At 49.5% G+C, this 14,391-nt stretch overlaps 1 protein-coding gene across 1 annotated transcript in view; it reads right to left on the reverse strand.

The window, feature by feature from the left end:
- ATL3 (atlastin GTPase 3) overlaps positions 1–14,391 on the reverse strand; it is a 51,613-nt gene that overhangs the window by 22,320 nt on the left and 14,902 nt on the right. Inside the window, exons 2-5 of the mRNA XM_056131749.1 lie at positions 7,641–7,855; positions 4,974–5,117; positions 3,438–3,542; positions 2,530–2,580 (exon numbers count right to left, since the gene is read on the reverse strand). Coding sequence (XP_055987724.1) covers positions 2,530–2,580; positions 3,438–3,542; positions 4,974–5,117; positions 7,641–7,855 — 515 coding nt within the window. The remainder of the gene's footprint in view (positions 1–2,529; positions 2,581–3,437; positions 3,543–4,973; positions 5,118–7,640; positions 7,856–14,391) is intronic.

A 14,391-nucleotide genomic window follows, 5' to 3' on the forward strand; every position in this document is an offset into this window, starting at 1 on the left:
GGGTGTTTGCCTTGCATGCGGCCAACCCGGGTTCGATTCCCAGCATCCCATATGGTCGCCTGAGCACCACCAGGGGTAATTCCTGAGTGCATCGCCAGGAGTAACCCCTGTGCATCGCCAGGTGTGACCCTAAAAGCAAAAAATAATAATAATAATAATAATAATTTAAGCTGTTCTTGGGGTTGGAGAATAGTACAGTGGGAAAGGCACGTGCCTCACACACGGTGGACCTGGGTGTGATCCCTAACACCACATACAGTTCCCTGAGACCCATAGGGAATTATCCCCAAGTGTAGAACCAGGAGCCAGACCTGAGTACCACCAAGGGTGGTCCCAAAGAGCCTCCTAGAAAAAGCCCCATGCGGCTCTGTGATCCCTGACTAAGCCAAGAGGAAGTGCTGGGCACTGCCAGAGGTGGCCCCCAAACCCAAAAAATTAAACAAACTCAAGAGCTAGGTTGGGATTTCATCCCCAGCACCCCCTACCCACCCTCTAGCCTAGATGGGCGAAGTCTGGTGGCCTCCTTTGTTGGGCCTCAGCCCTGGACAGTCAGACTTTCACAACCAGGTCTATGATAAGATTGCTGGTGGGGGCGGGGGGGGGCATTCGGGGAGGCAGCACACAGTGAAGAGTTTCTCCACCAAAACCTTTCCCAACCCCCAGGCGGGGGCTATAACACCTGGGCACCTCTCCCCTGTTCAAGACGTTTATGTTCAGAGGTTTAATTTGGTACTTTATAAACTGAATCGAATCTGTTGCCATTTTTTTTAAGTCAACTATGATTTCTTACTTTATATCAAAATACTTAACCCTGGGGCTGGAGTGATAGCACAGCAGGTAGGGCGTTTGCCTTGCATGCGGCCTGACCCGGGTTCGATTCCCAGCATCCCATATGGTCCCCCTCCCGATGCACAGCCAGGAGTAATTCCTGAGTGCAGAGCCAGGAGTCACCCCTGTGCATCGCTGGGTGTGACCCAAAAAGAAAAAAAAAAACTTAACCCATCTAGCTGATTTTTCTTTTTTGCGGGGGGTGGGGGAGGGGGCATACCCAGCTGTCCTCAAGACTTCCTACTGGTTCTGTGCTCAGGGGTTACTCCTGGCTATGCTCAGATGACCATATGGGGTGCTGGCATCGAACCCAGGTCACTGGTGTGCAAAGCAAATGCCTAAGGACTGTGTTATCACTCCAGCCCCTAAGTTTCATTTTTGAACAAAACCTTTTTTTTGGGTGGGGGGGCGGTTTGGACAACACTCGGCAGTGCTTAGGGCTTACTCCTGCTGTGCACTCAGAATCACTCCTGTCAGGACCATCTGGGGGGCCAGAGATGGAACCCAGGTAGACCACAAGAAAAGCAAATGCCTCACCTGCTGTGCTATGACAGAATCACTTCACAGGGCAAACGCTCTCCACCAAACAGTGGGTCCTGGAGAACCATAAATGTTGAAGCAAGAGAGCTCGTCACAAGATTAAAAGCCAGAGCTGGGGCCGGAGCGATAGCACAGCGGGTAGGGCGTTTGCCTTGCACACGGCTGACCTGGATTGGGTCCCCAGCATTCCATATGGTCCCCCAAGCACCGCCAGGAGTAATTCCTGAGTGCAGAGCCAGGAATAACCCCTGAGCATCACTGGGTGTGACATAAAAAGAAAAAAAAAGCTAGAGTTTAGGAATCCCCCCCCCCAACAGGAAAAGCCCAGGAGCGAGACAAATCGGAACTAATGCACTGTAATTCCAAGTAACGCGAGTCGCAGTCTGGCACTCTGATGTGCTAGCTTGAATGTCGGTGGGAAAAGTGGAATTAGGAGCGTGTGCCAGAAATGCATTCAACTCCGGAACCGCCATGGAAGAGTGCTGGACAGGAGCAAGAGTGAGAACTGCTGCTCTGGAGACTGAGGACAAAGACCAATAGCGCCGATTCGCGCTGCAGGCGCAGAACTGCACGCAGTTCCTCACCCAGAGGAAAGGGCCAGCAGGTCCCACGATGGCTCAGCTGCCCTGGGGCTTTCTCACTCTGGACACCATCCCTCGCTTCCTCCTGCTGTATCCCCCAATCGCAGGGTCCTGACCCTGCCCAGCACCCCAAGGTCTTCTCTGTGGCGTCCCCCACTCCTAGCTCTTCCCCTCAGCTGTGTCTGCAGGACTGACCCGCCCACTTTCCCCCACTTTCCCTGACCCCCTAGCTCTAAGCCAGCAGGAGCGAGTGTGGGGTTCATATAAACCAAAAACATCCCTGCAAATTTCAACCTTTTGATAAAACTTTTCAGTTGTAAATTTTTTTTAAACCTAAAAGCTTTTAAACAACATTTTGTGACAGGTTAAAATTCTCATGAAGGGGGCTGGAGCGATAGCATAATGGACAGGGCGTTTGTCTTTCACACAGCTGACCCAGGTTCAATTCCCAGCATCCCATATGGTCCCCTGAGCACCATCAGGAGTAATTCCTGAGTGCAGAGCCTGGAGTAACCCTTGTGCATTGCTGGGTGTGACCCAAATAGCAAGAAAAAAAAAAATTCTCATGAAGAATATATACCTGTAGCTGTTGAAGATCATCTTCTTGAATGTTCTGGGACAGATTATAAACCTAGAAAAACAAACATCCAGATTGATATCCCTTTAGCACTCTTCAAACAGATCTCATGAACAAAAGCTTGGCACAGTTACAAGTTTGCATATAAGAATGTGAGGAATGTTTAAACTTCTGTCTTTCTGGAAAACTATACATTTACGGTGAGAAAAAAAAAATCACAAAATTTTTCCTTTAAGACACGGGTTTCCTACCAAATCTGTATTTCCTATATGGTGTAACTGATGTAATTTCAATGTGCACTTTTCAAACATTCCTTGGAACATTTATACGTATATTTATGGCCAAAGTAGAAAATCAGACTAGGCTCTTTTTTTAAACTTTTAAGCGTTTAACTTACACTGATTCTAAAATGAATATGCACATATCCCCACTGGTGCAGATGAGAGAATAGTAACTGAAATGAAATGTCTCCCTTTACATTCTCTCCTCTGGAGCCAGAGCGATAGTACATCTGGGAGGGTGCTTGCCTTGCACGAGGCCAACCCGGGTTCAATTCCCGGCATCCCATATAGCCCCCCGAGCACAACCAGGAATAACTCCTGAGTGCAGAGCCAGGAATAACCTCTGAGCATCACCGGGTGTAATTCAAAAAAGCAAAAAACAAATTTAAAATTTAAAAAAAATACATTTTCGGAGCTGGAGTGATAGCAAAACAGTTAGGGCATTTGCCCTGCACGCGGCTGACCCGGGTTCAATTCCCAGCATCCCATTTGGTCCCCGAGCACTGCTAGGAGTATTCCTGATTGCATGAGCCAGGAGTAACCCCTGTGCATCACCGGGTGTGACCCAAAAAGCAAAAAAAAAAAAATACATTCTCTCCTCTGGACATTCTCCCGATCAAGCGGCCTTGCCTGAACAGAGCTGGTCATAGTGCTCAGAGCGAAGATTGTGGCGCAATCTTTCACCGTGGACTGGCTGTCAAACGCCCCCTGAGTATCCATAAGAATAACTGCAACCTAAGACAGAAGAAAGTACACAACATTTAAAAAAGAAAAAAAAAGACAACACACAATATTATTATTGTGAGAAGGGGGCAATGTACAGATGTAGATATAAACATACAAGGAATATTTAAACAAGGTTAAGCACCTGTTTATACGTTCCATCAAAAGTAAAATCATTTAGGACTCATGCTTTATGGGGTTCATTCTTGGGGGGGGGATTGGCTTAAGATCGTAGATGGTTTAAGGTCATAGGGTGCTAAGAACTAACCTCAGGAACTCATAAATAAGGTATGAGCTTGGCCAAGAGCTACACCCCCACCACAAGGTGCCATGCTTTAACCTTGCCAGGAGTAAGCCCTGAGCACCACCAGGTAAGGCCCAAAGTTACACACACACACACACACAATCCATATATACTACTGACTCTCAAAGTTTAACACTAGCCTGCAGCTCACAGACAGCTTAGGGGTAACAGCCAGCTAATTCTGTATATCACACTGTATCCTCACAGAACGATTAGTGTCAAGAAAGCTAGTACAGGGGGTGAGGCTTTTGCCTTGCAAGCAGTTGACCCCAGTCAAATCCCCAGCACCTTGGATGATCCTCCAAGCACTACCAGGAGTGATCCCTGAGCTCGGAGCCAGGAGTAACCCCAGAGCACCGCCAGGTTTGACCGGAAATCAGAAAAAAAGAAAAAGGAAAGAGAAAATGGTAAGCAGAACAGGACCTTTGACCGCTGTTTTTTTTGGTGCAATGTCCTATATTACTATCTGAAGGTTTTGCTTGTCGGTCTGCCTGGTTTTGAGCCACACCCGGCAGTGCTCAGGATGCCAAGGACTGAACCCAGGTGGGTGCCATTCAAGGTAAGCTCTCTACCAACTGTACAATTCCCCTGGCCCCCTCCTATGTAACTATTTGAAAAGTTGTTTGTTCAGCTGGAGCGATAGCACAGCGGTAGGGCGTCTGCCTTGCACGCAGCCAACCTGGCCGAGCCAGGTTCGATTCTTCCGCCCCTCTCGGAGAGCCCGGCAAGCTACCGAGAGTATCTCTCCCGCACGGCAGAACCTGGCAAGCTCCCCGTGACGTATTCAATATGCCAGACACAGTAACAACAAAGTCTCCAATGGAGACGTTACTGGGCCTGCTCGAGCAAATCGATGAACAACGGGAGGACAGCTCCTTTGTTCAGCTGATGTGCATTTTGCAAGGGAGGGTTATGCCCAAGAGCAAAGCTGGGGGACCAGGTGACAGTGGGGAGCCTGGGGCCACTAGACAGAAGCACGTGCTCAACCCTTTAAGCATCTTCCCAGCCCCTCGAGTATGATTTCTAAGCAACTCACTTTCATCTTTTGATTAAAATTCTTCTCGAATGTCAGAGTAACATTCAAGCTCTTGTTTTTCTTGCTGTTTTCATTAACTGGTAAATCTTTTTTTTTTTCTTACCTTCTTCCCATCTGGCTTCTCCACAGTGAAAACTTCGCTCCAGATCTGAATCCCAGTGGTCTCCGGGTCGGAGCCTCCTCGCCATGAAAATCCTGTCAATGGCTCCTCGGGGTCACCCAGCCAATTGGAATGGCCACCTTCCTTCTATAGGGGAAATATGAAATTTCTCACTTTTAAAAATTTAAACATCAGGGGGGTATGGTGCCGCCAGCAGGTCAATCAGTACCTGTGAGGCGAGTGCATCAGCAAACTGATGGTGAGGCGCCTTCAGACTTCCAGATACCCCAAAATTGCTGCTGTGACTCTGGCCAGACCCCAAAAACTTGGGGCAAAGTTTACCAAGAAAGTAAACGGCCAAAAGTTAGGTATGTGGGAAACACACCCACAAACCACCTCAGGCTCAGCTATATAATTGGAGGCATGGCCTCTCTGGTTCCTGATTGAATTGCTTAATGGCCATGATCCCAGAGACTCAAACAAATCTGGAAACCCAGCGGCTTTTGGCAGAAACGCGTCCGGTCCCTGCAGTAGGTTACCGGTGCTGGGCCAACCCAGGTGGGAACAGGTTTTGTGCCTTGGCCTGTTCCCCCTGGCGGCCTCGTGACCGCTATCCTCCAGAGACCACTGGACAGTCAGGTTTGGGCCCACAGTGACGAGACACGCAGGGCCTCATGGGATGGGGGTGGAGCCGGTCCTGACCTCCCCACCCCAACGAGACCCCAAGTCATTGCCCACAAACGGCCTCTCTGGCTCCTAATCAAGCTGCTTAACGGCCATGATCCCAGAGACTCAGAAACAGATCTTGAAACCCAGTGGCTTTTGGCAGAAATGCGTCCGGACCACCCAGTATGTTACTGTCGCCGGGCCACTCCAGGGGGGAAAGGGTGTTGTCCCTCCTCCTGCTTCCCCCTGGCGGCTCGGTGGCTGTCATCCCGCAGAGGCATTGGACAGTCAGGCTTGGGCCCACAGTGACGAGACATTTTGGGCCTCACAGGATGGTGGTGGAGCCGGTCCTGTCCTCCCCACCCCAACGAGACCCCAAGTCATCGCCCATGAACGGCCTTTCTGGCTCCTGATCAAGCTGCTTAACGGCCATGATCCCAGAGACTCAGGAGCAAATCTCGGAACCCAGCAGGTTTTGGCAGAAATCCCTCCAGATATAAGTGTTAAAATTTCAGAATTTCAAAATCCCGCGGCCACTACTGCAGCCACGCAACATCATGTGTTATTCATAACCAGCAATAGAAAACAAATAGTCTACTGTTGACTTTTCAGCAGATCTGAGTGTTGGGGTAAAATCTCAAGTAATAATGGTGGGTCTGGTGTCAAAATATTGAATGTGATCAAAGTAGAGAGAGAGAGTAATATGGAAATTGTATGCCCCACAGGTAGGGGGAGGGTGTGGGGTGGGGGTACACTGGGGTTGTTGGGGGTGGAGAATGGGCACTGGTGAAGGTACGGGTGTTTCATTGTATGACCGAGACTTAGACCTGAAAGCTTTGTAACTGCTCTCACAGTGATTCAATAAATAAAATTATAAAAAAATGAAAAAAAAATTTAAACATCAGGGCCAGAGATATTACAGCAGGCAGGGCCTTGGCCTTGAACACAACTGACCGGGTTTCAATCCCCAACACCCCATATGGTCTTCTCAGTCCCCCAGGAGTGATCCCTGAGCACAGAGCCAGGAGTTAGCCCTGAGTGCTGCCGGGTGTGGGCCAAAAAGAAACCAAATAAATAAAATATAAACATCAGGGGCTGGAGCGATAGCACAGCAGGTAGGGCATTTGCCTTGCATGTGGTCGACCTGGGTTGATTCCCAGCATCCCATATGGTCCCCCGAGCACCGCCAGGAGTAATTCCTGAGTGCAGAGCCAGGAGTAACCCCTGAGCATTATTGGGTGTGACCCAAAAAAAGGTAAAGGTAAAGGTAAAGGCCCTCCCGTTGATCGTCGATTTACTCGAGCGGGCCCAGTAACGTCTCCATTGGAGACTTTGTTGTTACTGTGTCTGGCATATCGAATACTCTCGGTAGCTTGCCGGGCTCTCCGAGAGGGGCGGAGGAATCGACCTCGGGTCGGCCATGTTGGCCGCTTGTAAGGCGAACACCCTACCGCTATGCTATCGCTCCAGCCCCGTGACCCAAAAAAGCAAAAAAAATAAAAAATAAAAAATAATTAACCATCATCAGGGCCAGAGAAGTAGTACAGAGTGGAGGGTGCTTCCCTTACACCTGGCCAAGTTGGACTGAATCCCTATATCCCATATGGTCCCCAAAGCCATCTGGAGTACTTCCTGAATGCAGAGCCAGGAGTAACCCCTGAGCATCACTGGGTGTGGCCCAAAACCAAAATATAAATAATAAAATTAAATTAAAACATCAAGTTATTTTATACAGCATGGTTAACCTAGGAACTTACTGTGTTCCTCCACACAAAGAAAAAGCCCATTTTGGGGGGCTGGACAGATAAGATAGCAGATATTATACTTGCCTTGTACACAATCAACCCTGTACAATCCCCCCAATCCCCGGCATCCATAGGGTCCCCTGAACACCGCCAAGAGTGATTCCGGAGTGCAGAGCCAGGAGTAACCCCTAAGCATGATTGGGTACAACCCAAAAACTAAAGTCCACCTTCTAATTAGAAATAAATAATTCAACCTCACCTGGGAATATAAGTATCGGAGCATAAAGTCCAGAAAGAAGGATTTGCCCTTCCGGAAGGCCCCGGCCACCGACACCACCACCACGTCCAGGTCCCGGATATGGTCCTGCAGGAGGATGCTGGCCAGGGCTTTCTCTTCTAGCTCAAAGGAATGCTGGTCCTTGTGAACCAAAACCACCTGCACCGGGCCAGGCTTCCCACTCTCCATCGCATCACCTAAGTTATTGGAGAAAAAACACTTTTCAATATGTAGACTTGAACATGGGAAGACAGAACTTCTTAAAACACAAGAATACAAACCATACAAGAAAAATAACAAATTAGACTCCATTAAAATCACTTTTATCCGGGGCTGGAGCGATAGCACAGTGGGTAGGGCGTTTGCCTTACACGTGGCCGACCCGGGTTTGATTCCCAGCATCCCATATGGTCCCCCGAGCACCGCCAGGAGTAATTCCTGAGTGCAGAGCCAGGAGTAACCCCTGTGCATTGCCGGGTGTGACCCAAAAAGCAAAATAAATAAAAAAAATCACTTTTATCCAACAAAAGACACCAGAGAGTAAAATGCAAGTTACGAGCTGGGAGAAACTCTTCACAATGTCTGTATCAGTGGACTCACAGCAAGAATCATTATACAGGGGCTGGAGAGATAGTACAGCGGGTAGGGTGCTTGCCTTGCACTCAGCTGACCGAGGTTCAATCCCAGGAACCCATGCTGTCCCGAGTCCCACCAGGAGTGATCCCTAAACACAAAGCCAGAAGTAATCCCCAAGCTTACTTGTGGATGCGATGTGGCCCCAAAAACAACAAAAATAAAATAAAGATAGGGGCCAAGACTGAGACTTAACAGTAGGGCATTTGCCTAGAATGAGAGAAGCTCTCAATTCAATCCTGTCACAACAAAAATAAAAACAGTAGGGGGCCGGGAAAATACAACAGCCGGTAAGATGCCAGGTTCGATTCCAGGCATCCCCTGTAGTACACCTGAGCACCGCCAGGAGTGATTCCTGAGTGCAGAGCTAGGAGGAAGTCCTGAACACCACCAGGTGTGGCCCAGAAACAAAACAAAACAAAAAAAGAGAACAGCAGGGCCAGGGACATAGCGTATCGGGCTGGGGTATACAGTATGTATAGAAAAGGTCCTAGTTTGATCCCCGTCACCACATGGTCCCCCAAACACCACTGGGAGCAACAACTAATGCTGGAAGTAACCTCTCGGCATCATCAGGAGTGACCCCCAAATCAAAATAAATTAAAAAAAGTAACAGGGGATTCCGGAGCGATAGTACAGAGAGTAAGTATCCTGCCCTGGATGCAACCAACCCAGATTTGGTCCCCAGCAGCCCATTTGGTCCCCTTAGTCCACCAGGAGTGATCCCTTACCACCAAGTCAGAAGCCCAAAGCACAGCCACATGTGATGCCAAAGGAAAAACAAAATCCAAAATAGCACTTCATTTACATACATCTGCATATCCAAATGGCAAACTTATATAAAGATATTTCCATACCACCAGCAAAGAAATATCAAGCGAAATGATGAGATACCACTACCTACCCACCAGAAAGGCTAAACTTTTTAAAGCTGACAGACTCACCTACTGGAAAGAATGTGAGGCAACGGAACTCCCACGTGTTCTGATGCAAGTACAACTAAGGGGGCAATCTATGTGGCAGGCTGTTATAACTAGACATCCTGAGTTTAGATACCCAGGCCTCCACTCCTAGGTGTTAGCCCAAGGGGAATAAAAGCCATTTCCGGGGCTGGAGCAATAGTACAGCGGGTAGGGCGTTTGCCTGGCACGCGGCCGACCCGGGTTGGATTCCCAGCATCCCATATGGTCCCCCGAGCACCGCCAGGAGTAATTCCTGAGTGCAGAGCCAGGAGTGACCCCTGAGCGTCGCTGGGTGGAACCCAAAAAAAAAAAAAGCCATTTCCACCAAAACATACATATGCAGAAAATGTTCAAAATACTTAAAATGTTTAGGTATTTTAATACTTTAGTGTAGTGGCTGGAGCAATAGCACAGCGGGTAGGGAATTTGCCTTGCACGTGGCCAACCCGGGTTCGATTCCTCCGTCCCTCTCAGAGAGCCCGGCAAGCTAACGAGAGTATCCCACCTACACGGCAGAGCCTGGCAAGCTCCCAGTGGCGTAGTTGATATGCCAAACACAGTAACAAGTCTCACGATGGAGACATTACTGGTGCCCGCTTGAGCAAAATGATGAACAACGGGGGGACAGTGCTACAGTGTAGTGCTAAAGTATTAAAACTGAATTTAATATTTTAATATATGAAATACTTAACCAACCCAGGTTCGATCCCCAGCACCCCGTATGGTTCCCTGAACACTGGCAGACACGATTCCTGAGTGCAGGACCAGGACTAAGCCCTGAGCACTTCCAGGTATGGCTGGAATAATAAAATACTCCAAAACTAGAAATAACCTAACCCCACAGGGGCCCTCCCAGGGCTAAGCCTTTTTCACATGCATTCTTCTAGTTAACCCTCAGAACATAACCCCGAGGCAAACAGTACTGGCCCCATTCGAATAAGGAAACTCCGGCTTAAGTGAATCAAGCAACCTGCCCAACAGGTCCTTGAGAGCAGCTTGAAAAGATTTTTTACAGCCAAAACCCAGCCCAACCCACCTCTGAATTCTGAACAGCTGGACAGCAAGGGTTGGGGGGAGGAGGGGAGAGGGCTTGGAAGGTCGGGAGAGGGTCAGCTCACTGTGGTGGAGGGTTAGTTATGAGGAACGACACTGCGCCCCCCAAACATACAATATTGGTTCTTTAGCTGGGGGGCCACACCCAGTAGTTTTCAAGTCTCGGGGTTTATTTCTGGCTCTGCGCTCAGGGATCACTACCAGCGGGCTGGGGGAAACACACACACACACACACACACACACACACACACACACACACCCTGGAGGGCTGGGGGCACACACACGCACACACACAAGCGCACGCACGCATGCACACACACACACACACACACACACATACCCTGGCGGACAGGGGGCACACACACATACACACACACACACACACACACACACCCTGGAGGGCTGGGGACACAGACACACACACATACACATCCTGGCAGGCTGGGGGCGCACACATATACACACACACACACCTTGTAGGGCTGGGGGCACACACACCCACACGCGCAAGTGCGCACAAGCACACACAAGTGCGCACTTGCATGCGCGTGCACACACACATATACACACACACCCTTGGATGATTGTTTTACAGTAGGGATACATTAATGAACCAGCAACACACACACACACACACACACACACACACACACTTGGATGATTATGTTTTACGGTAGGGATACATTAATGAACCAGCAACTAGCAGGTCCCCCTATCAGTTAAAAGCCCATTTCTGACTCTTTGACACCCAGGCCCGCAGTGGCGATGGATTTCTGGAAAGTGTAACAAGAATTACCCTTCAGGCCCAGGGAATGAGGGAAGAAGCACCTCACCTCGCTCTCGAAACCTGCATACTCACCACCAGAGGGAGAGACCTTCCTTGTTTTCATAATTATGCATTCTTTAAAGTACTGGGAAAATCCCAAAGCTGGGTTTTGATGGATGACTTCAAAGTAGGCTAAATTTAAACTGGGAGTCCAGTTAAGCTGAAGGCAAAAAGTCAGCAAAACACAACCCAGGCAGGAACGGGCAGCCACAGGGGGGGTTGAGAGGGAAAGCTGCTCCTCTGGCCTGGGGGGTTCTGGTCACTTGTTCTTTTGTCTTGTTGTCCTGGGCCAGGCCCAGTAGAATTTGGAGGTCGTTCCCAGCAACATGGTGACCTAACCCAGGGCTGCCGCATGCCAAGCCCACACCCCAATCCTGGGGGCGATCTCCCTGGCCCCTGGTCACTTTTTTACTAAACACCTAACATATCAGAGGGTCACTGAAGCATCCCTGCCACTCTGCAGTCTTCTGCAGACTACTGCAGAACACGTCACAAATACAGACTAAACGTCAAGCAACCGCTGGGAATGTATCTATGCTAACATTGCTCTTTCCCACTGGTGCTGTGGTAGAAAAGGAAACGCTTCTGTGACTAATGCCCCAGAGTTCTTGCTTCTACAAAAACAGGTAAATCTGGGGCCTCCAGGTTGGTTTTGTTGTTTTTTTTTGTTTTGTTTTTTTCAATTGAGGCACCGTGACTTACAAAATTACTCATGACTGAGTTTCCAGCATACACTGTTCCAGCATCAAACTCTTGGCTTGTGTCCCCCTCCCTTCCCACCCTCTAGCCTGCCTCTCCGATAAGCATGTTTTTTTTTTTTAATTATTATTATTCTTACTTTTTGGTGCTTTAGGCACCATGGTTGACAATACTGCCTGGAATGATCTGGGCCGGGCACCTTCCCCTTCCCGCTCGCTGGCCGTCGGGAGGCCTGAGTCACCTGGGCCAGCACTCGGGACCAACACCCTAAGAAACTTGGAACAGGATGGGCGGCACCAAGGGGTTCCCACCACCGAACACGTCTATGTGAGAGAAAAATTACAATCAACCCTTTTAAAAATCACTTACTTGGGAGCTGCCTCAGTCACAGCCAAGCCCAGTAATCACAGACTTTTATGTGAGAATTAAGTTCATCATGCCAGCTCTGCCAATTTCACTTACATCTCTATTAAAGTTTACCAAAGGGGCAGACAAATGAAACAAAGGTTAAGGCCCCTGCCTCGAATACAGGCACTCTGGTTTGACCTCTGGCACCACATACTATCCCCTGAGTACTGCCAGGAGTAACCCCAACCACTGTCAGGTGAGACCCAACTCCCCCAAGGATAAAGATAAACGAGGGGGGGGGGGCTGGAGTGATAGCACAGTGGGTAGGGCGTTTGCCTCGAATGCAGCCCACCCAGGTTCGATTCCCAGCATCCCATATGGTCCCCTGAGCACCGCCAGGAGTAATTCCTGAGTGCAGAGCCAGGAGTAAACCCTGTGCACTGCTGGGTGTGACCCCCCCCCCCCAAAAAAAAAAATGAAACAGTGGCCAGAGCAATAGTACAGCAAGTAGGGCATTTGCCTTGCACACAGCCGACCCAGGTTCGATTCCAGCATCCCATATGGTCCCCTGAGCACCGCCAGGAGTAATTCCTGAGTGCAGAGCCAGGAGTAACCCCTGAGCATCGCCAGGTGTGACCCAAAAGCAAAAATAAAATAAAATTAAAATTAAAAATAAAAAACAAGGGGGGCCAGAGTGATAGTATAGCGTGTAGAGCGTCTGCCCCCCCTCACATAGACAGCCAGAATTTGATCTCTGGCATCCCATATGGTCCCCCAAGTACTGCCAGGAGTAAGTCCTGAGTGTAGACTCCAGAGTAACACCTGTGCACCGCCAGGTGCGACCCAAAAAAGCAAAAATAAATGAATAAATGTAGCACTGTAGCACTGTCCTCCCATTGTTCATCTATTTGCTCGAGCGGGCATCAGTAACATCTCCATTGTGAGACTTGTTACTATTTTTGGCATATTGAATACGTCACGGAGAGCTTGCCAGGCTCTGCTGTGCAGGCTGGATACTCTCGGTAGCTTGCCAGGCTCTCCAAGAGGGACAGAGGAATCGAACCCGGGTCGGCTGCTTGCAAGGCAAACACCCTACTCACTGTGCTATTGCTCCCGCCCAAACATTTTTAAGAAACTAATGAGGTACCAGAGAAATAGTACAGTGGGTAGGGCGCTTGCCTTGCACGTGGCTGACCTTGGTTCAGTCCCTGATATGGTCCCTAAGCACAGAGCCAGGAGTAAGCCCTGAGCACTGCTGGGTGTGGATCAAATAAAAAAAAAAAAAAAAGAAAATCATTGAGGGGCAGGAGTGATGGTATAGCAGGTAGGGTATCTGCCTTGCACCAGACTGACCTGAGTTTGATCTGAGACTGGTAGGCCATACGGTCCCCTGAGCGCTGCCAGGTGTGTCCCCAAATGCAAAAAGGAAAAAAAAAAAAAGCTGAATGAACTCCATGACTGTAATGACGCAGAGCAGCACCCAGCGAGTGATTAAAAAAGAGTAAAATACGGCTGGGAGTGCAGCTAGAGGTAGAGCACCTGTCGCGTGCGTCCGGAGCTCTGGGTTGAAGGCCCCGTATTGTAGCATCACTGAGGGCTAGGACACGGATGGCACTGTCAGAGCACCAGGCAAGGAAGCGAAGGCGACCCGCCCTACAGGCAAGATGAAATCACCCAGAGGTCAAAATGCGCGCAGCTGTGCAGTGACCTGTTCCCGTTTCAGAACAGCGAGCCAGGGTGGAGGGTGGGAGGGCGCAGGTGCGGGGAGGAGCGGTGGCTTTACTCCTCTCTACGCCTGCTCCACAGTGCGGCTACGTTCGGCTGCAGAAGCTGAACAGGCCTGCATTTCCCCTCCCAATAGTCAACTGGGTACACTGGAATAAAAACCACCTATCTCGGGGGCTGGAGAGATAGCACAGCGGGTAGGGCGTTTGCCTTGCACGCGGCCAACCCGGGTTCAATTCCCAGCATCCCATATGGTCCCCTGAGCACTGCCAGGAGTAACTCCTGAGTGCAGAGCCAGGAGTAATCCCTGTGCATCGCCGGGTGTGACCCAAAAAGCAAAAAAAAAAAAAAAAAAAAAAAAAAACCACCTATCTCATCGAGCACCAGAGTGAGGGAACAGCAAGTAGGGCGCTGGCCCCCAGGTATGCCCCCTCCCTGGAAAAATAAAAACAAAAAAAATCTTATTCTGAGGGTGGAAAAGGGGAGA

This window comes from Sorex fumeus, unplaced genomic scaffold (genome assembly GCF_029834395.1).
Source record: "Sorex fumeus unplaced genomic scaffold, SorFum_2.1 ptg000093l, whole genome shotgun sequence".
In the NCBI taxonomy this organism is placed as follows: Eukaryota; Metazoa; Chordata; class Mammalia; order Eulipotyphla; family Soricidae; genus Sorex; species Sorex fumeus.